Source organism: Motacilla alba, chromosome 1A, assembly GCF_015832195.1.
Source record: "Motacilla alba alba isolate MOTALB_02 chromosome 1A, Motacilla_alba_V1.0_pri, whole genome shotgun sequence".
In the NCBI taxonomy this organism is placed as follows: Eukaryota; Metazoa; Chordata; class Aves; order Passeriformes; family Motacillidae; genus Motacilla; species Motacilla alba.
Window position 1 is genome coordinate 57125987 of NC_052031.1, and position 22133 is coordinate 57148119.

At 41.8% G+C, this 22133-nt stretch overlaps 1 protein-coding gene across 8 annotated transcripts in view; it reads left to right on the plus strand.

Moving 5' to 3' along the window:
• ITPR2 (inositol 1,4,5-trisphosphate receptor type 2) overlaps positions 1 to 22133 on the plus strand; it is a 243926-nt gene that overhangs the window by 173611 nt on the left and 48182 nt on the right. For all 8 annotated transcript variants that reach the window (XM_038154646.1, XM_038154647.1, XM_038154648.1 and 5 more), the window contains 2 exons: positions 4262 to 4357; positions 5523 to 5642. In XM_038154646.1, coding sequence (XP_038010574.1) covers positions 4262 to 4357; positions 5523 to 5642 — 216 coding nt within the window. The remainder of the gene's footprint in view (positions 1 to 4261; positions 4358 to 5522; positions 5643 to 22133) is intronic.

Below are 22133 nucleotides of genomic sequence, written 5' to 3' on the forward strand. Positions count from 1 at the left end.
GTACCTTATTTCCCTTCTCAGTGTCCTCTGAGGGGAAACACAAAGTGTGGAGTGTGAGGGCAAAGCCTAGAGTGGGAGGGCTTGTAATGTAATTTTGTTCTGTGTTCTGGGGAGAGTTGGACAGGCTCGTAGATAAGTTTCTCCTGTCTGTGTTCCAGTGCATGCAGAGGGGAGCTCTGCAGCTGCACTGTCTGCCAAGCAGGGTAGAATCTGTCCAGGAGGAGCCCTGGGTTATTGCCTTTTCTTGCCTCCCAAATCAAGTACTTCAATTGCAGATGGTCTGTTTCCTCCCCAAACCAGCAAATACTTTGTGGTAGCTGCATTGCATCATATTGGCAATGTTATACATGTCTAATAAAATAATTAATATAGCTATATATCATGTACAATGAAACATTGAATCAACAGTGCCTTACATATGATTTTAATAACTGTAATTACTTTTTTGAATGGCAATGTAATACAGGCCCCCTTCTAGCAAAACACTTAGGCAGACATTTAACTTTGAACATGCAGACAGTTCTTTTGAAGTCCAAATTTCAGTCTCTTTAAAGATGTATCTGCATTCACTCCAGTGCCATTTTGATTTGCCGTTGTCATGAGGCTAGCAAATGCTTGTAGAACAGCTTTTCTGTGTAGTGACCAAACACGGAGCTTAGAGACACCTCTGCAAGGACCATTGTGATCCTGTTCCAGGAGGCTGGCAGTGCTCAGACTCACTCAATTAGCAAAAATTGTGATGAATGATAGCCGAGGTTCAGACTGTGGAAATAATTCAGATTTGCAGAATCACAGAGTCATTTGCTTTAGTAGGGATGTCTTGAGGTTCTCTTGTCCAAGCCCTCTGCTCAAGCAGGATCAGCTAGAGGTTTCTCAGGATCATGTGCAGCTAAGTATCTCCACAGCTGAAGACCCCACAACCACTTTGGGCAGCCTATCCCACTGTCTGATTCCTCTCACAGTAGGAAAGTGTTTTCTGGCATTTAGATAGAATTTCATGGGTGTTTTATTTTGTCTCTTGCTCTCTCACTGGAAACTGCTGAGAGGGGTCTGTCACCCTCTTCTGCATTTCCTCCCACCAGGTATTTATACACATTGATAAGATCCATCTAAGCCATCTGTACTCCAGACTGAACAGTCACAGCTTTCAGTGGCTTCTTGTATGAAAAATGCTCCATTGCCTTTGTGGTTTTTATGGCTTTTTGCTAGACCCATTCCATTATGTCCATATCACTGTTGTATTGGATCTAGACACGTTGCAAGATTTGGATCCAAATTAAGAAGCTGCTGGTTTTGATTTTGAGTGGCAACACATTGAAGTAATAAAGCAATGAGTTTACCAAGTAATGTGTAACTGTCAGTGTTCCTATGCAACTTTGAAGTTGCAAATACATAAATTTTCCACTGAAAATACAGAATTTAAAGCGTGCAGGCGTAAACGTTTACACTTACAAACAAGCTCAGACACTGTTTTCAGAGAGCATTATGTGTTGAACTTACATCCTCCAACCAAAGGAAAGGCAGTGCAGAGTTATATTTTCCCATGCCATCTTAGTTTAGCTTGTTTTGCACTTAGTTTTTGATGTGGCATTTAATTACATCTTCATGGATTATATTTTCCAGTGGAGTCCCAAATTGTTTAGTGAGCAGAGCAGACAGTGTTTACTGAGTGTAGAGATGGCCAGTGTTCTATTCTGCTTCTTTTTATTTCCCCTGCCCTTCCTTACTGTGACCCCCTGCCCTCCCTGACTGAGCAGTGTGTAAGCCCTGGCACAAAATAAGAGCTCAATATCTGCCACATCTGTGACAGGATGAAGAGACATTGTCAGTCTAAGAGTACAGAGAGTCTAAGACAAGTGTCTTCTTTTTTTCCCTCAGAGCTGTATCTAGTTGTTTCACTCATTAATTTGTTTTTCCAAAATTTTTATCAGGAGATGAGATGGGAACCCAGGTAAAGGTGAAACGAAGAGTAGAAGTGCTTTGGGCTGCGCTGTTTTTTAGCACCTGGAAACTGATTTTTCACTGTACTAATGTGTTATGAACTTTGTGCTGTGTTTTCCAATTGATGGATGTCTTTTCCTCATTGATGTTTGGGATTAGATCCTAGGCTCTCCAAATATGCAGAAAGTGAGGAATAAGTAGCCAAATAACCATCACAAATGCCTGCTGTAATTCTATGCCATGGCAAGGCACTTCTGCTGAGTCAGTAGCAAGAAGCTGGCTGTTGATAACACAAAGTCCTACCTTTCCCAGCTTCCTGGAAGCTGCAGCAGGCTTCTGTCCATCCCCAGGGTTGTCTGCACTGGCAAAGAGCTTCAAAGTCCTCCTCAGCCGTGAGTGGACTGATGCCTTCCTCCTGTTTCCTCCCTTTCCTTACCAAGCTACCTGGGAACCTGTCATGGCCCCTTCTTTCTTCCTCAGTTTGAGATCCAACCAATGCTACCACTACTGACTTGGCCACCACTGTAAGGGAAATCCGCAGCAGACAAGGAAGCATCCTGCTTTTCAGAGCAGCATCCTGTCAGGAATCCTCATCAAAATGCTGTCCTCTCCCTCCCCGTTCTCCTTCACTGTGCACATTCAACTTCTGCAGTGTTGGTCGGAAGGTAAAGAGTCTGATTAGACCTTTCCCATGGATGGTCCTGATTTGATTTAGAAGCAAAAGGAAAAGGACATGGCAAAACTCATATGGAGCGCTGTTCTCCTTGAGCCAGTCCCAGTTAGGTCTTTTCTTCTCATCTCTTTTTCTTTGTTCTTATCTCATTCCTGTGTTGGCAAGCCCAGGCTCATCTGTCCTGGCTCCTGTCTCACTCCCAGTCTCTTCTCCCAGAAGTTTCTAATTCCCCGGTTACATACAACTCTTCTAATCTACTCTCCTTCCATTTACCTTCAGTCCTCCAGTCAGAGGTATTTAATCCTCAACCTAACACAGCCCTGAGCAAGTTGCTTTGAGCAGGGACTGGACTGCTGGAATCTTAGTCCAGAGGACAGCCTTTAGTGTGTGGTTTTATCATCTACCCTGCACAGTTTTGTGATTCTGTGCTCAGAATAACCCCTGTGGGTATTTAGCTGCAAAATTAGTGTTTCTGCTCTATAGTACTCAAATTGTAATTTAAAAAATGCTTCCAAGTTGGACAAGTTTGACTGGGAGACTACAACTCGTGTGATTGTTCTATTGGCCTCTAGTGCTCCATATTTTTAGGTCTATTATCAAAACTTGGGGATACAAAGGCTGCTTAAAACACAAGTTGCTTGAACATGTAGGGCATAACATCTTTCTTTTTCTTTCTACTCTGATCCCAAAAGCGGCTGAGCCCTTTTCCTCTGAAACTGCCCATGCCAATTGTCTGAGGCACACCCTTACTGGAGAAATTTTGGCTGAAATCATTGATAATGGTAATAAGCAGCTGAGAAGGAGGTTGTAGAGTGGGTTGGTAGTTTTCCTGGCCCCTACCTCTTCCCTGGAGATTGTCTCCTGCTTCCAAGTATTACAACAGCTCAGTTTGTAACAGGGAATGATGGGTATGCTGTGACAGGTCAGCCAAGGCAACCCTGCTCTGCCAGAAAGCAGCCAGAAACCTCCAGAACCATTCTCCCTCTCCACTTCACCACAGTTGATTTAACTGGGAGACAGGCAGGTCTCTGAGGCACCACTGGGCTACTGCAGCTAAAGCTCATGCTGTGTAATCCTGAGGAGCAGCCTAGGGGAAAAGCAGCCAGTTGACGAAGCAAAGGTTGTCTTTATATATTCCCCCAGGAATATTTAGTAGTGAAACAAAATCTCAGGGGTGCATGAAAACTGTTTATTTTGCAGCCTTTCAAATAATAACCAGTTGGACTTCATAAAAACCAAAGGGGAAAGAAACCTGTCTGAATGATAAAACCCTCTGTGTAATATGTTTTGTAATTACCTCTGTTGAGTCTTGTTTTAACAGAAAGCCAAGGCAAAAATTGCTAGGTGGGAAATAAGGAAAGGAAATGGAATTTAATTTTGTATGCATAGTCTGCAGCAACACTTTGTATTTAAGTAAAATATTTTCAGTGTTTAAAATTTTCCTTCCAATATAGCGTGCAGAGTTAGTTACAGTATGCTGACATTAAAAAACTCTATTAAATATGTCAGTAAAATAAAAGATGCAAGTGGTTGAAAATCTTATCCACTAAAAAAGTGGTTCTCATAATCTCAATTAAAACAAATGCAAGGGTCATTAATCCATGAAAGAGATTTAAAATTTGCATTAATTTGGTTTTGTATCTCCAGAACAATGCCTCCAAGCTTTTGCTGGCTATTATGGAAAGCAGGCAAGACAGTGAGAATGCGGAAAGAATCCTTTTCAACATGAGACCAAGGGAACTGGTGAGAAAACTTGTGAATATTCATAAATCTTTTGGCTGAAAAAAAAATCTGTCATTAAAACATTTTTTAAATGATCTGTATCTAAGCTGAGAAGTGTTGGCAGCGTATGGTGGCGCAATGTATCAGGATGGTACTAATTCACAAAAAGTACTTTAAAAGGATCAAGCATGCATGATTTCAGTCTTTACGACTTCATTATTTTTATCTGTTCCAAGCACTTTTCTTTAATTGTTTCCTAACTATATTATCATATTCTGGTAGACTGTCTTCAAGTGCAGTTTGGCAGGGGCTGGCAAATTAAGCTTGTACAGTTTGTGAAGCAGTGCTAACAAAAATGTGTGTGTGGACATATCATATATTTAATATACATGTATGTTATTTATTTATGTCTCATGAACAAAAAGAGTTCCAAGCAGTTGTTGGTGTGTTTTGGAACAACACTGATGTTTATGGAGGTCTCCAGGAACTTTAAGTGGGTTGTAAATCTGGGGAAGTAATTTCCAATACCACTTGATTGTGTAACAACAGAGATTGAGAGATCTGGGAATTCTTGAGGGATTTTGGGGAAGAATCAGGGGACATCGTCCCTGCCCTTAGGCAGAGCCCAATGCCTGCTGGTTTCAGGGTATCAGCACTAAGGCGGCATCTCAGCAGGATGAGGCCATCCCCTAGGGTACAACAGCAGGATCAGGCCTTGTGTGGCTAACCCTATGGTGGTCCTCTAGGAGGCTTTTGAATATCTGGAATTTCCCCAGCACCCTGCCCAGATCTTCCTTTCCTTTTTGGTTTTGGTGTGGTTTTTCCTGTGAAATTGTGTTGCTGCCTGCTCTGGCAGGCAGAAGACCATGGCTGCACTCTTAAGTGCTGCACAGCAGTCCCTGCCATATCTAGACCAGTCTTTAGAAGCATTTGTGAAAATACCTGCTCACATCATTGCTGTTCCTTTCTCATGGTTGCTGATGAAAAATGTAGTTGTTTGGAGCTTCATAAATCCTTCAAGCTGGTCTTTATTTAGAAAGTGTTTCTCAGGCTGCTTGCTCTTCTTGCAGAACTGCAGGGCACCCATGCAGGCTGAAGCTGAGCAAAGTGGCTGTGTTCAAACACAGTGTTTTTTCCCCAAGAACCACACTTATTTAATCTCTCCCTGGCTGGGTTTGTGTTGCAGGTGGATGTGATGAAGAATGCCTACAACCAAGGTCTGGAATGTGACCACGAGGAGGAGAATGGAGATGATGGCATCTCCCCAAAAGATGTTGGCCATAATATCTATATTTTGGCACATCAGGTATGTCTTGCTTGTTTTGTGATGGCCTCCAGAAAAGCATTACATGGTTAGACTCCACATTGTCACAGGTGAAGTCATGCACTTCAGGAGTAAGAGAGAAGTAACAATGTGTTTTTATTGATAAAAACCAAAGTTTGGTAGCAGATGTGGCAGTGGGTCAACAGTGTTCAATGGCAAGGCACACTTGATTGTTTACTGCATACAGAACAGGCTCAGCCCACACTGTCAGGGAGACCTTCCTGTTGAGTCGTGATGTTAAGGAAGGATCCCTGTGCATTCTAAACTCCTTTTCAGATGGGAGTTTAGATGCAGCTGGATCCAGACTCAGTCCCAGCTTTTCCCAACAGATTGTCGGAAGGTCTGTCTGCACATGATCAATCCATTATATCATTTAGCAATCAAGAATTCAGAGTTTAGCCTGCTCTTAACCACTTACCAAGAGTCTCTTGTGGTAAGGAATCCCTCAGTCTTGAGAAGCAACCTTGAGAGTCATGCCCTGCCCAAGGGGAGATCCTGAATATGTTGGTCCTCCCATTGAGGAGAAATTTCACACAAATTATTATTTGTGTGAAATAGCAATGTAGAGCAAAATAGTGACTGTCTGCTTAGCTCTGTCTTCTTTTAACATTAACAGATCATTTATATCAACAAATCATAAATTGTGTTACCATTACTGGTGTATTTTAAATAGTGCCTTCAGTTGTGATACCAACTGAACTTGATTTCAGAAGATTCTTATTATTTTAGAAATATTACTTTGCCAATAAGAATAATTGGGCCTTTTCACTGCTGTCTCCTTTCAAATTATGCTGTAGTGCCCTCAAGCTTTTTCTGATCACTTTTACTTCCCTGCTGGTAAAGGTAGAATGTACACTGGAGGTTGTTATTTAGTGGGCTGTTTATTCTTTGGAGTAGCTGGTGTCAAAAATAGTTTATCTTTCAATTACGTTCAGAGTATTGAAAAGTTTTTTGTAATTGAAAGAATGAGGACCATGAACTTCTTGGTTATATCATAAATTACAGCATTTGGTATTTCATACAAGGGCCAAATTTAAAAAAAAGTTTTTCTCTAAGTAAGAAGAAATAAACAGATGGGGACAGAGAGTGTTCTTCATTCATTATGTTTATTAAGTGTTGTTATGAATTGAATACTCGGTGGAAAAAAAAAAGAAAAGAAAGCAATCTATAGTTACAGTAGTGTTATGCAATATTTCTTTCAAGCAAGGAATGCAGAATAACAGTTCCAGAGTTATGCTGGTGTGCTCACAGAACATTTAAATAAGTAGGTATTGTTATTATGTTGGTGGTGGTGTGGTTGACCATGTTCTACACTTGTGCTGTGTGTGGGGCTGTACATAAGATACCTATCAGAGATGACAGTATTTTTAGAAAGTATCTGCAGCTCCTTACCTTGTCTGCATTTACTCCTTGACTGAATGCTTATAATGAAAATTTAAATGCCTGCCAAATCGAAATGTCGGTATTTTCTGTGTTCTGCCTACAGTTTGTGTTAAATTACTTAACAGGGTCTGTGACATGGAAAATATGGTTTGGGGGAGTGGAATATAGGCCTAAAGCTATATATGAAGTGACTGCTGGGGTCATTTTACACGAGAGGTCACTGCCAGGGGTACACCAGCTGGTTGAGGTGTAGGTTAAGCTCTGTCCTTAGGTTCATATCCGCATTGCTGGAGAGGTCCATGGTGCCACTCCACAGCTATTCCTGATCCATAGCTGGCATTTTGGTTGCATAAGGGTGGATATTTTTACAGCAACTTACTGAGCTCCTTCCTGTTCTGTAAAATTAAATGTCATGATTGGCTGTGTATGCTGTAAAAATATCCATCTTTTTTACAAAAAAAAAAAGACTGTTTTCTTTTTCTTGCCTTTCTGTAACATAGTATGTGTGTTTACAATAGATTTGCACCCATGTCAAGCCCCATATCAAAACAAAGCAGTGCAAGGACAAGCAATTTGGGGCCTTTCTGTGTCCTCTGCTAATGAAATGCTACAATTCTTGGCACAGACTTGCAAATCTTTGACCCCAAACTCTTTCCATGTGTGCCCTTTTTGCTCACCCTGGGATGGGCAGGATATGAGCATGGACTCTCCTCAGTAAGGCCATTGTTGCTGGGTTCCTTTGCTGGCTTCAGTCTCGAAACACCCTCTGCTTTGCTGTCAGAGTGGCTTTTTGGTGCCTGGGCCTTCTGCATGGCTTAGCTGACCTGATTTACATAATATTTCTTTGCTGTGGCACTTCATCTGACTTACCTTTTTTCTACAACCACTGTGGCTCTTCAGTCACTTTCCTTACACTTCTTGATGACCACTTGCTCCAGTTACAGCTTTTTTGGTCCCTCTGTAATAGCAGAATCAAGACTGAGAGTTCCCCTTTTTGCTGTTCCAGCCCTCAAACACAGACAGTTTATTTTGGGGAGCTCCGACTTTCAGTTTTTGTCGTTGCAGTCTTCAGGGCAAAGCTGGGTTCTGCATTTTGCCACCACTACATCCTTCCTTGCCCTTCCTGTGGTTGATTTTACCAGAAGCAAAAGGCATTCTTGTAAATGTTTGACCCACAGAGCATAGAAAGTTGTACATGTGTCACAAGCAAAGCTGAGATTTCTGTTCGTAAATCTTCCTTACAGCCTCCCAGCCCCTGCCCTAAATGTGCCCTTGCACATGGTGCACACACAGAGGTGTGTGGGTACAGCAGCCATGTCATGCCAGTGATCACACATCCTCCACATGGTTCTTTGTCCTCTCTTTCCTTTATTTCTTCATCTTCCTCTGTCGTGCCATGTGCCGTGGCTCTGCTGCTTCCCCTGCACTGACCCCGGGCTGTCTGGGTGCTGCTGCTCCTCTCTTTTCCTGCTCCTCAGTGAGCAGAGGGGAGAAGGGAGTGCCACTGGGAGAAAGCAGAACTGAGCTGTCCATGAAGAGCTGGCCTGAGCTGCAGCCTTACTCTGTGACCTGGTTTTGAGGCTCCTTCCAGACCTAGCTCCTCTACAGCTGCCTGTGGAGCAGTGACACGAGCTGGTGCTTTAAGTCACATCCTGGAAAAATAAGCCTGTTATTGGTAGCTTAACAATTCTCTTGAAAATCCATGGAGGAGATTCTGTTTTCTTTCTCTGTTTCAAATGTCATGCTCAGAGCCAAGCCTTGACCTTGCTATTTCCTTGCAGTAGTCTCAGGTGAGTGCCAGAGGTGTGTTATGGACAGGGCCATCACCTCTTGTACCACTTCTCTTCCAGCCTCAGTCAATAGGTATGGGATTTCGGCTGCTGTTCTCTTAAGAGATTGTGTTAGAGCTGGGCACATTTGTTTTGCAAAGTTAATAAGGCTGTCCTCGAAGAGACTTCATCTTGATGTGATGTCCCTGTAGGAAATTATCAAAGCTTTTGACACAGAAGCACAAAAAAAAGTTTCATTCTTGTCCTTATTTGCAGGAGCATTAGTGTAGGAGAATCAAGTTTTTAAATAGTTACACAAAGAAAAAAAATCAGAAAAAGCTAAAGAAATCCACTGGCTTTTCAGATGACTGCTTGAGCTGGCTGCCTGTTAGTCATAACAAAGTACTTCAGAAGTTTTTAAACTAAAACACAGTACTTCACTGGCAGTATTTCCATGAGGTTCATGATCCCTAGAGGCTCCTGTAGTCTGCACACACACACACACACACACACACACACACATACATATATATATATATCTCTCACATATATATATACACACATATAAATACATAAATACATATACATACATACATATATATATATATATGCTACTGTTAACAGAAAATACTTGGTACTTTGGAGTATTTGTGTTTTCCAGCTCATGCAAACTGTCTAAATCAGGCATGGACCCCAAGCTAATCCACTGTACCTTTCAGCAGGGGCTTTATTCATGAGGGTCACAAGAATGTGAAATAACTTGACATAGCTTTTTGTTAGCTTGCAGCATGGCAAGAGTGCACTTTCAACTGCCTGCAGAGCTGTGGGGATATGTCCTTGATCTGGAAGGATGCGAGTGGGGGGAGAGTAAGGGAGCAAACTGTAACAGAACTTTCAGATTTCCAGTGCCTTGTAAACTCCTCTGCCTGGTTCCCAAGGCTGTGGCAGAGTGGAGGGCTACTGACACGGCGTGTCTCCCCTTTTGTGATGCATGTTCTGTGCTCTCAGGCTAGCAAAATTTTCTCAATTTTAAGTTTCTGCTTAAATGCCCTATTGGAGAGGGAGCACAAGTCTGGGAACTCCACGATACCTCTGTCACTTCCAGGTAAATAGAAGGTTATTTGTTTGTTTGTTTGTTTGTTTTCAATTAGTTTAAGCTAAAATATTATTTAAATCCCAACCAAGTACACTACTTATATTTATACAATTATTTGGTGCCACCAAGACTTAATGAAAAATATTTCCTCACCCCATAAGGTTAGAAGAATTATCACTGTCTGATATCAGTGCAGTGAAGACAAATTTGAACCAGGTTATCTTCTGATAGACTAACACAGTTGGAAGTGTCCTTCCATTTATAAGTTCTTAAAATAAATCAAGGAAAAATCTGCAGTGAACTGTACGGTTCTCACTGCAGGTGCTGCTAAGGACACACATCTTCCTCTCTGGTGCTAGTTTTAAATGGGCTGAGAAAAATAAGTTGCTCAGCCTTATACATTTGTTAGGATATTAATGACAGAATCAAGATTTTTTTTTTAATCACTTGGCCTGCATTATCAAACTAATGACTTACTGCCATGTTTACTTCATTGCTTAATAGTGTAGCCAGATGAAGGGTATTTGCTAACTGGGCAATTAAAATGGCAATAACTGATGGCATGGATTTATAGTTTGGGAGTAGGCATACACTACAAGCTATTTTTAAAAGTTGCTATTTTTGACGTTTGAAATATGAGAGGTTTGATAATGAGACTTGGATATTATACATTCATTAAGTATAAAACAAAGTCAGTTAAAAAAAAAAATTAGTTATCCAAATAGGAAAAATTCTAAGAAGCATAAAGTTTTTTGTATCTGTGGCCTTCTCTGTAATCTGTCTTCCTGTAGCTTTCATCAGAATTGGGTACACCCAGGACTGGGACCACCTTTACTTTCCACATCAGTACTGTGCCTACAGCTGCATAGTTCTGGGACTCTCACATGCTCCAGCAGAATAAAGAAATGACAATAATAACTGTTTCAGAATTTTTTTAAGAATTAATATTACTTTTTACAAGATTTTGGAGCAGTTAAAAGCTCTAATTTTATTTGCCCCTTTTTAAGTAGGTGGTACTACCTGGTGTTACAGATAAAGGCACCAAGGCAGAAGCAGGCACAGACAGCTAGTCATGAGCTGTCATGGGAAGGAAGTCTGGTTGTTTGATCCCCAGTGCTTTGCTTTGACTGCCACACTGGCTTCCCTCCTATGCTCGCTCTATCCCAGCCACTTTGCTAACATGGAAAGTTGGCATTTATTGGGTAGTGCATAATCACTGAGCACATTAGTACTTCAGAAATCTTTTAGAGACATGCTAATGTGTGTTTTTCAAATAAACTTTCCCGTGCTGCTACTATATGGGTTGCTGAGGCAAGAAGAGCTTTCATAAGGTAATTGGTGCAAATGTGTTCGTGCGTGTGAGGGAGGTATTGTAGGGCTTAAGGTTTTTTTTGTGGGTGATTATTTTTGGTGTTTTACCTTGGAACAGTTCCTGAATTTCCTTTACTTTGCTGTATTTTAACTTTTAGACAGATTCACTTAGACCTTCATCCTTCTTTTCCCTTGAGTATGTGTGTGCATGTATAAAATAAAATACAATTATTAAAACTTACACTAAAAAGTAGATGTGGATTCTTGTACTCATCCATTTGTTTTGACCTGAATATAATGCAAGCCAGGTGAAGAGATTCCATGCCAAGACCTTGCTTATGATGGGTACCGGTCTTCCATGGTTTAATGTGTGAGGAAACAAGAAGTAACACTGTAAATATGGGCCTCCAAATGTGGAATAGGATCACTGCATGTGATTCCTCCAAAGCTTTCTGAACCAAACACTGTCTTGCATGAAGTATGATTATGGTCAGGCGTAAAGTCAGGGTGAAATTTGACTTTTTAAAAAGAAATGTTGCTGAGGGAGGCAGAAATTAAGTGCTCAGTAATGTGCATTGACAAGCAACTTCTCTAAGACGCAGCAAAGAAGCACGTGAAATGCTGTTTAGGATAGGAAACTGGTGGGACCAGTTACAGCCCAGTAGTCTGCAGTGGGCGTGAACTGGCTGAAATTGTAATATCATGGTTATACCATGGAAATAAGATGAACAGAAGACAAGTGGAAAAGTCTTGTAAGAATACCTTCACCCTTGATAGTGGTGTTGCCATTACTGGGCCATAACATTTTCCTAAAAGAAATCTCCCTGTCCCTGGGGGAGCTGTGAGTTCCCAGAGCATTTTGTTTTAAAAGTTAAGCTCATCCAACTGGGAAGCAGCTTTAAGCTCAGGCAAGGACCCTCCAGATGAGCTGAGGTCTGGGGACCACACTGGTTCAGTAAGTTTTTTAAGCTTGGGGAGTTCTTTCCGCTCATCCTCTGCCTCAGGTAGTTGCATGTCTGTCTTTACAAAACATTAGCTTGTGCCTAGGTTCTGATTAAAGAAGATTTTCAGTTGATTCTGTTTTGTGAATGAAATGTCTTGGTTCATTTGAGTTTTTACTGGTGGTAAAAACTCTGACAGGTACACTCTCAAAAAAAAAAAAAAAAGTTTTCATGTATGAGACTAGGATTTTGGAAAAAGGACCACTGGTTATATTGAGTGCAAATGTAGATGGCTCACATTTTGTGTAGCAATGACCATTGTCAAATTGTGCAGCTGATGTGGACAAGAAGCAGTTGGCAGGTGTTGTTGGATATTGTCCTCCCAAGTACCAGATGACAAATGGAGAAAAACATTATACACAATTAAATAAACAGGACTGCCTTTTGAGGCCAGAAAATGATGGACTCTATACTGTAGGATAAACCTGTCCTTCAGGATGAATAGGTGTGAGTTTTTGCCATGAGGATCCTCACTTTCTGCAGGACAGGTAAAATTTTTCAAGCTAAAGGATGTCATTTTTTGCAAGGCTATGCTGAACTTTGCCGTTTTTTTTGTGGTTTTTTTGTTTCTCTGTCCTTAACAGAGAAGCTCTTGCTGATAGCAGTGCCAAAACAAAGAGCTAATGGGACCCAGTCCCAGGAACCGTGACTGTCAGGGGACTTGTAAGCTTGGCTGCCAGACCTGAAACTTTTCATGGAACTTTTATGCTCCACATGTTGTTTTGTAGTTATCATCCTGATGAGACAGGCTATGGCATCAAAATGACACCAGCTAATTAAATGTCAGGAGAATCAGAAGATGTTGCAAGGCTTTTACACTGAGATTGCCAAGATTGAAACAGAAGCCAGTGACGCACATCACCCTCCTTGTGGCTCATTAGGATGGGATGTAACTCCATGTTCAGCCAGCTGCAGGATGGAGAGACAGTATGGAGGCTGCCACAAGGGCTTGACACTAATGAGCACCTGAAAGGTTAAATAAACCTCTCTGGCTGATGTTAGGTCTCAGGTTATAACCTTAGCAACTCATCCTTTGATGTTTTCTTTTTCTCCCCTTGTCCTTGGAAGTGTTCACCTCAGAATCCTGTTCTGGCTTTGATAGGGATCTACATGGGAACCTCTGTTTTCCATCTGGTTTTGTGTTGACTTAGGCTGCTAAGAGCCGTTAAGATTTAAGCTAGAGCTTTTTACCATAGACTGGCCACAAAAGCTTTAGCTTATTTTAATTTTTCTGTTTATACTTCTCTAGAATAAGATGAGGTGTCTATTCTACATATGTGTGTGATTTATTATATATAATGTTAATGAGGGATATATCCTGTTTGACTGTGGCAACTGCGCATTTCACCAGTGCACAGGTGGCCTTAATATTTCTGCTTTGTGGGTTTCTTCTTCTATCTTTAACTTCTGTAATCCTTGTGTTTTGTGGTTTACAAGATTTTTTTGTCATCGAGAAATATGTTGAATTGGTGTCGGGGCCCAAACGTTACACCAGAAGAAATATCCTTTCTTTGTCAAATGTCTGCATTGTGAAATCTTCACATTAGTCTGTGGTTTTACTCTGAAAATTGGCTGTGGGACAATGAAATACTGTTCAAGACATTCTTTGCTCTCAGGCTCTGTTTGCAGCCCTGTCCTAGCAATAACCACACTACCTTTTTATTGCTGTCTGAAGCAGAATGGGTTGGACAGAGAGACTTCAGTCCTCCTTTGGTTCTCTATCACGCATGAGGCAGTTCCTTCTCTTCCCAGCTGTAGAATGGGTCTTCATTTAGCTGTGTCCACAGCTGGTCTACGTGAGAATGCCTCCACTCAAAGTAGGCAAGCAATACTGATTTGTACTGATTTATACTGGTAGACAACTTGCTCTGTTGCCGTCAAATCATACTCTTACCGTGGAGCTGCCTGCTCATGTTTGTCATGCTTCAAGAGTCATGATATAGGGGACATAGGGAGGCTGGCTTGACTTTAAACTTTTAGATTTCAATTGCTTGGAGAAGCATTAAGTAGAATTAAGCATAATTTTCCTTGGAAACTTAGTAAACTTAATCCAGAAGCTGTTGAGAGGCAATAAATGTGGGACCACACAGTGCCATCTTTCCAAAGCCACCCTTCAAAGCACGCCACACACTCAGCCAGCCCTGAGTGCTGTGTGCACATTTCACTGGCTCAGAAATGTATGTAGTGTAGCTATTTTGTTCAAATTGCTGCAAACTCCCCTCCAGGAGTTGATTTACACAAATCAAGGAAGTTGATTTACACAAAGTGTTGAGTTCTGCATTGGAGACAGAGCTGGAGCTTTTCCATTAGAGGTAACCTTCAAGTGAACCAAGGTGCACCTTTTCCTTCTAAGTACAGCCCAACTAAAACATTTTACCCTGAGCTGGGGTTTGGTTTGAGGGGAAGTGAGATAGCCTTGGAAATACCATGGAAGTGAAATCTGGTCTCAGTAGTATCAGAGCAGTTCTAATAGGCCTGAGATATCTGTGAATATCAGATCTGTGATATCAGATATCTGCATTGTGAAATCCTACACCTTAATTAAAATGGGGAGGGGGGGCATCTTTTCTAACAAAGACATACTTTTTAATGTTCAGTAGTCATTGAAGTAATTACAGGTTAACAAAAATAAAGAGCATTAAACAGAATGTCAAAATATGTCTGTTCCTCACAGTTGCTCCGTTTTAACTCTCCTCTCCTCTGATGTCACAATTTAATTAGGTATCTCAGTCACTATAGAATTTTCCAGACAAGATCTGAATTTGTAATCTACAAATCAGCAGAGCTCAGTTGCCATCCTCTGTATTTCATTCAACACAGTGCAGAAAAGTGAAAATGAGGTTCACCTTGCACTTTCTCTAAGGCGGCTTTATGAGATACTGAATAAAAGTGTCCAGCTGTGAAATTTAGTTTTAACAGCTGATTATGCTTTTCTACACCAAAAGTGAGGTGATCAGTTACTTATGATCACCTTCAGACCTGCATACAGATAAGCATCTAATCAACCTGGGGTTAAGGAAGCCTTTTCTCTGCCTTTTTCTATGGGCAAGGATTTTCAGAGTTTGTTTCACAAATGATGGTCTGTGGTAACCTTAAATGAACTTCATTTGGAAAATCTTTCCAGCTTTTTCTGTCTTTGGGTCTGCAGAACACCATTTAAGTTGGTTGGATAAAACAGCATTATTTGTGAATATCTGATAAGGAGAGAGATGAAATTTTTACTCCTACCAAGAACTCTTATTTCATAGGTTCCTTGTGAAAGTGCTCTCTGAGGACAATAGCCATAATATAGAGTTAGAATGAACAACTCATCATTTTACATTCTCTTCTTGCTGGTCCTATGCTCCTAGTTTTATTTTTTAGGGATGTTTTGCTCTGCTGATTGGAGGGGGAGGCAGAGATTCAACAGCATGGTTGAAAATGTTGGAAAATCTCACCATTGTAATTATTTGAGAGGAGTTATCTCTCAGTTCCTGTCCATCTCCACACTTGTACACTACCCTGTTTTGTACCCCACAATGCACATACATCAGGCTCAGCAGATAAAATCTGGAAATTTCCCAGCAGGAAATCCATGTCTGTTGTGAATTCAACAGGTTTCAGCTTCAGCTGTTTGCTTGCTGCTTCAGTCTTGTATGTTTTTGACTCTGAATGAGCAAGTTGTGCTTTTCTGAGTGTTGTGGAACTATGTGTTGAGAAGGAGGGATGTGAACAGGCCTGGCTGTGAACAGGGTTTTTGGTTGGACATCAAAGAGTCTGAGCCATGATTCCAGGCTGCAGCTGAGGAGTTAAGCCCCTTCAATGTGCCTCATTGAAGACAGGGAGATGGTTTATCCCAGGCTTTGCAAGGTCTGTCTCCCAAGCCATACCTGCCTATGGCAGAGCTGGTGATGATGTCAGGTTGGGTTGGTGAACTGCATCCAGCTGAAGGGGTCACAGTGTGCCAAAGAAACCATGGCACTATCCTGAAAATGTTAGAGAAAAGACAAGTGTGGGTAGATCCTGAAGAAGAGGATGAGTCTATTCTGGAAGGATCAACCCATGAGGAACTTTCTGCTCATGGTGCCAGAGGAAGGGATACTGAGTGCCAGTCAACATCTCCTGGTCTGAGACTCTGGCCATAAGACTTCTGTCTGTTCTTAAGGACTTGAAGCTGTGGTTCCCCTCACCACATTGCCCCCAAAGAGTCAGCAGCAATTCCTCCTTTTGTTTGTGCTAGCCTGCTTTTTCTAGAGACGCCACATAGTAGACAGAGGAAGATAGCAGGCTGAGAGTCCCATTCTGTAGAGAAGAGAAACATTAGAAAGTGAAGAGCTTGGGAGCAAAAGGATTTTAAGAGTTCCTTAAAAGGATGTGCCTTTCACAGCTCTCTTATCTCACGTGTATTTATGTATTTTGGATGTATATAAAGTGTTGGGGGCTTTTAGAGGTGACTGGTTCTCTCGCTGTGTGGATTTGGGATCCATATACCTGCTGGTTTGGGCCTTTCCCAGGCTGTGTCTATACAACGTTAGTGCCAGTGGTTTTGTCTGCCTTTTATGGAGTAGCATGTGGCTGGGATCTTCTCCTTCTGCTTTGAAGAAGACTGATTGCAGAAACTCTGCTCTTCTTTTCTTTCTTTTCCACTGATCTTTCTCATTACCTCCCTATAATCATGTCTGACATTTCCATCATCTGATTTCCTCCTATCCTGTAGTTGCAAATTTGCAACATTTGCAAAATTTTGCTTACAGTAATCATGAGAAGCAGTCTCTGAGTGCAGTTGTGTCCTCCCGTTGGCATATTCTGGACTGCATACTGCTGTCCACATCCTATGTCCCCTGCTGTCTGTTATGGCCAGTGTACACCAAAATCCACGTGTATGCATTGCGTTGGTTTGACTCAAGCAGGCACAGCTGCCCGTGACAGTTTACACATAGCCTGTGGAGATGTTTTATATTCACCCACCTCAAATAATTTTGTTTGGTTGCAGTGCATTTTGGCTGACCTGAACTTGCCCACACATGTGTGCGCTTCATGTTTTTGGAACTCAGCTTTGCCTGCAAAAGAAATTAAAAAGGAGGCAAGTGGAAGTAAAGTTCATTGAAATACTAACAAAGTCATTTTGTCTTCTGCTGGTTTTCATCAGGGTAAAAAAGAACAGCAAAACCACAACAAAAATAGCGATGAAATTACTATAGGGGGTTCAAACATAATAGTGATAGAGTTCACTTAGCTGTGGTGGTTTCTTTTATGTGATAATATTGAGGTGTTTTATTTCTCCCCTGTGAGGTAGATCACTATTAACCACAATTTGTAGTGTGCCCCATGTGGTGGCTGGGGAGGAGAGTGGTGCCTCAGAGGTTACACGAGGCCGTGGAAGACCCAGCAACAGAATCCAAAATGTCTGGACCACCCAGGGACCTGCTCATGTACCACAAGCCATCAGGGAAAGATTAACTCTAAACCCTTTTGGTTGCTCTGTATGGTATAATTGTCTAAATGAAATCAATGAATACTTGATTTGAGAGTCTCCCATTGCTCCATCCCTGCTGTTCCTAATGTTTGTTAACAGATTGCTTTGTGGCAGAGTGCAAAGGTGCCGCTCTATAAAACTGTAATGACTTCTGGAAAGGAAGTTGCCCTGTGTATTGCAGAAAGCACCATTCAATTTTGATTGGAACATAGGGAGCTGAGGAGTTGTTACTGCTTTTAGCGCAGCTACTTGGAATAAAAATTTCTGCTCAGTTATGGTTAAGATGACATTTCCTTTTTCCCTGCTTTTTTCTCTCCTTGTTTACTGCTGGAGTTGGAATGTTCTCCTTTGCCCTGGCCAGGGAGCTGGCACGTGGTGAGGTCCTGGCACACCAAGGAAGAGGAGCTCCTTTTCTGTCTCCTATGCTCCTCTTGTCTGTCACCCATCCTGTTTGCTACTCCCTTGACTTTCTCTTGGCTGTTTTTCACAATCCTTGGGGGTTTTCTTGTCAGTCCCCAGGCAGCTTTTTTATCCTTTCTTGGTCTCTAAGCAGAAAATGAAGTGTTTGGTGAGCTGACTGGGTTATCCCTGGTGAGGGGGTTTGGTGGTCCCAGATCTCACACTGGCTGGCTCTGGGAGCCAAGGAGACTAGAGAGGAAGAGATTGAGGCTGTAAATGAGCCCCAGTCGCACAAGCCTGTTGGCACAGCAAGGTGAGACTCATCTGAGCATTATTTTGCTGTTGTTGCAAATCACATTTTGTCACAATTTCCCCTGGTGAAAGACCACTGGCCTTTGGGCTGGCAATCCACACTGCAGGGGTGTGGTTACTGACAGGGTAGGGGTGAAGATGATTTACAGCAGATCTCCCAGATGTCACACTTTGGGCATCAGGTAAAAACATTTTCACCTCACTTCCCCAAAGGGCTGTAGTTCATTAACTTCCAGGCCTGTGGAGTGGCCTCCCTGCCCTGACAGGCTCGAGGGGTCTGGCTGGCACCCCAGAGGGGGAGTGAGGCAAGGGCAGAGAGGGCTCTGTGCAGTGTGACAGCTTACAGGCACGTCCACACCCAGCTTCCTCCCTAAAACAAGCCCAGTCCTCCTCACACTCCTGGTGCTGCCTGACCCAGTGCCCTTTCCCTGGCAGGAGTGAGTGCCCCGTGTGCCCCATCACATGCCAGCCTTACTGCTGCCTTGCAGCTGGGAGAAGAACTGAAAGAATTGAAACAAGGAAAATAATTATTTCAATAATTTTGTTTCTATTTTTTAGATGTTTATAACACTTAGTAGTATTACTATAAATGTAAATTGTATCAAGGCACAGGAGCTATTTGTGCTCTTTGTGTCTTTATTTCTGCTTCTCAGCCAGTTATCCAGCACTTTTTGTACTATTCCATCAACCTTTCCTAGGAAATCCTATGTTTGACACTTAGCCCATGAACTGACTCTTCCTTGAAAAGCCTGATTGCTTACAGGACACTAAACCTCACCTAAACCTTTAGATCCCTTTATACCATTCTAGTCATAAAAAGACACCTTTACCACCCCCCCCCCCCACTCCCCCCCCCCCCCCCCCCGCCATGTTTGGCAGTTTTCCAAAGCTGGGGAGTGAAATAAATCTCTCAGAATTTGGAGGTCTCCAACCTGGTGTCTCTAGCTTGTATTTATTGTACTTTTTCCTTGTATTTCTTGTTCTTTTGGGGGCTTCAGCAAAGCCTGGTTTAAATCAGCAGAATTATGACAACCGTCTCAGCTATGCACTGGGTAAGACCTCATGCCTTTGATGAGAACTTGAGAGGCCTCTGCAGTTTACAAGTTATAACCAGGGACTGACACATCCTTATTAAAATATGGAGGGGCTGTGTGTTTTACAGAAATATTGAAAAGTTTCAATGGGAGAAAAACTTTCTCTTTTCAAGCAATTTTTCCACATGCACACATATATTCACACACTGGTATTCTGGCAAACCAATCTACTATACCTCGTCAGTGAGTTAATGACAGACTGGTGAAATGAATGTTCACAGCTTTAAATCAGTCTTTTCTTCAGGAGCATTTAAATAACTTCATTTTTGTTCAAGGTAATCTTGACTATAAAACTATAGGCCTGCAGGAAACCCATATATTAATTGCAAAAGCTGGATCTGCTGTGGTTTTCCACACTGCTGATCATATATGGCATCCCAGATGAGTAGCAGATCTGATTTTATAGTCATGTTGTGTCAGGAGTTTAGACTGAGTATTACTTGTAATTCTGTCATTTATCTCTACTGTTTCTTTATTAATGTCTTTAGCGTTCTTGGTCTGTCCTCAGTCTTTCACATTTTGTACTGATGCTTTATTGCAGTGTTTTCCAAATTTTTTGAGTAAAAATCTTTCAAGATGAACAGCAGTCCTTCCTTGGGAGCTGACTGAAAGCCAAATGATCTTTATTCATATAGCTATTGCCTTGCACATCCCCTCTTTGGAAATCACTGTTCCATTATGTGCTATTGCTTCCTTGTCCCTACATGCCTTGATGAGCAGTAAAATACAGTGTTGACATTTAAAATATTGTCACTGGCATGGCTGATGTGTGAGTGAGTGAGGGAGTTTTCTCCACAATGGTGATTTTTCTGGGGCTCTTTGCAATTCAGGCTCTAGTGATGTTTGGGGTTTTTTTTATCAGTTACACTTGCAGTGTATTTGTGAGGTGCATTTTTGTGCTTTGCTCTGCAAACACAAATGGAACTGTTCTTCTCATTGTAGTTGCTCTCAGCCATGTCCATCCCATGCCATGTCCTCCAGCTGCCCCAAAAGATTTGTGCAGCACACTGGATATAACCCTTTACTGCATCACAGCAGTTAAATATGAAGAAAAATATCACTCAGAGCTTGCATGGCCTTTACCCGCCATGCACAAACTGTCACCTAGGGTGTATTATAAACTTGGATAAGCTTTCTGTGTTTTAGGTTCACAGTTTGTCACTGCATTGTTATTTTCATTGCTGTGTCTTTGATCTCACAAAAAGCTCTGCCCTGGTCAAGTCATCTGTTGACACAGTCCCCCTGGCCCACGTGGGCCTCTGAGCTCATTGAGGGGCGAAAGATGGTTCATGAGAGCAGAGCTTCAGAAAACACCATGGTTGCCAAATGACAGCATTCCTAAAGCTGTTCTGTGTCATACTGTGGGCCTCTGCTTTCGATCTGAGTTCTCTCAGATTGCTGTCCACAACATTCTTTCATCAGTGTGGCTGTGGTAATACAGAAATATTAGCAGTAGTTCTTGTTGTGTCGATGTAGAAGAATCCATCCTGTGTAAAAACTGAGATATGAGCAGAAAATTGATGGGCCCTTTGCCTTGAGCTTACTGTCTGAATGTCTTGAGTACACAGAAGGTAAGTGGATATTTCAAAAGATTTGGAAGCTGAGAGAAATTAAGTTATGAGTGAAGAAGATTTAGCTTTACTGAAGATTGCTGGTGCCTTTAGGTAGGTTCCCCATCTGAAATGTGCTGCAGCTCCTCCAGCTTGGTCAGAAATCCCTTGTTGTTTCTGGTGTGTCTTTTCTGGCAGTCGAGGGGCTTGCACAGAAAATCCTGGCTTGTTCTTCAGGTCATTTTATCCAATGGCTGTGCTGGAAAGCCCCAGCTGTACAGTGCTAGGTTCTGTTCACGCATCAGCACGGGACAGTCACAGCCTCAGAAAGCGCAGTGCAGATCACCAAATATACACTGTTTCAAAGAGAATGGCTGCTGTTCATGTGAAACCTGATAGCAAAATATGCTCAATCTCAAATCCCCAGCAGGCTCTGAACACCTTGTTCTAGCCAGTCCCATTAGAGCATGAGAGGTTGACATTGTTTTCCCTTCTCTTCCATGTAATAAGGAAATTTCTGTTATTGATACTTATCAAGAGAGACTTCTACAGTAAAAGTTATGGACAGTTCAAAGCCTATCAGGAAGCAATATCTAGAGTTTTTATATGGTTTACAATTGGCATTTCAAATTCTGAATCTATAGCAGGTCCCTTACTCCAAACTGGCATAGTTTTAGTAAGAAGAACTCTCCATATGTCCTTGACTTGTCATTTGTTAGAAAACTGAAGAAATCTTAATGGTTCACATTGGAGAAATAAAGGTCAAGATACAGGCAAAGTTCCTCTGTATTACAGAAGATAATAAAATGGGAATATATTTGCTCCTGGTTATGCTAATTCATCACTCCAAGCACGGTATGATTGCATTCTGTCTAGTCAGTGCTTTTCTTCATATCTTAAAGAAGAGATATAGCCAAAGTAAAGGGCACTTGGAGATAGACAGGGAAAATAATTGAGTCACAGAGAGTCTTCTGTTTGAGGAGGGATGGGAAGGATAGGGATTGTTTTAATTTAAAGAAGAGACAAATAAAAGAGAACGTGATGGTAGTGTACAGAATGATGAATGATACAGAGAAGGTGAACTGGGCACTCTTGCTTGCCCT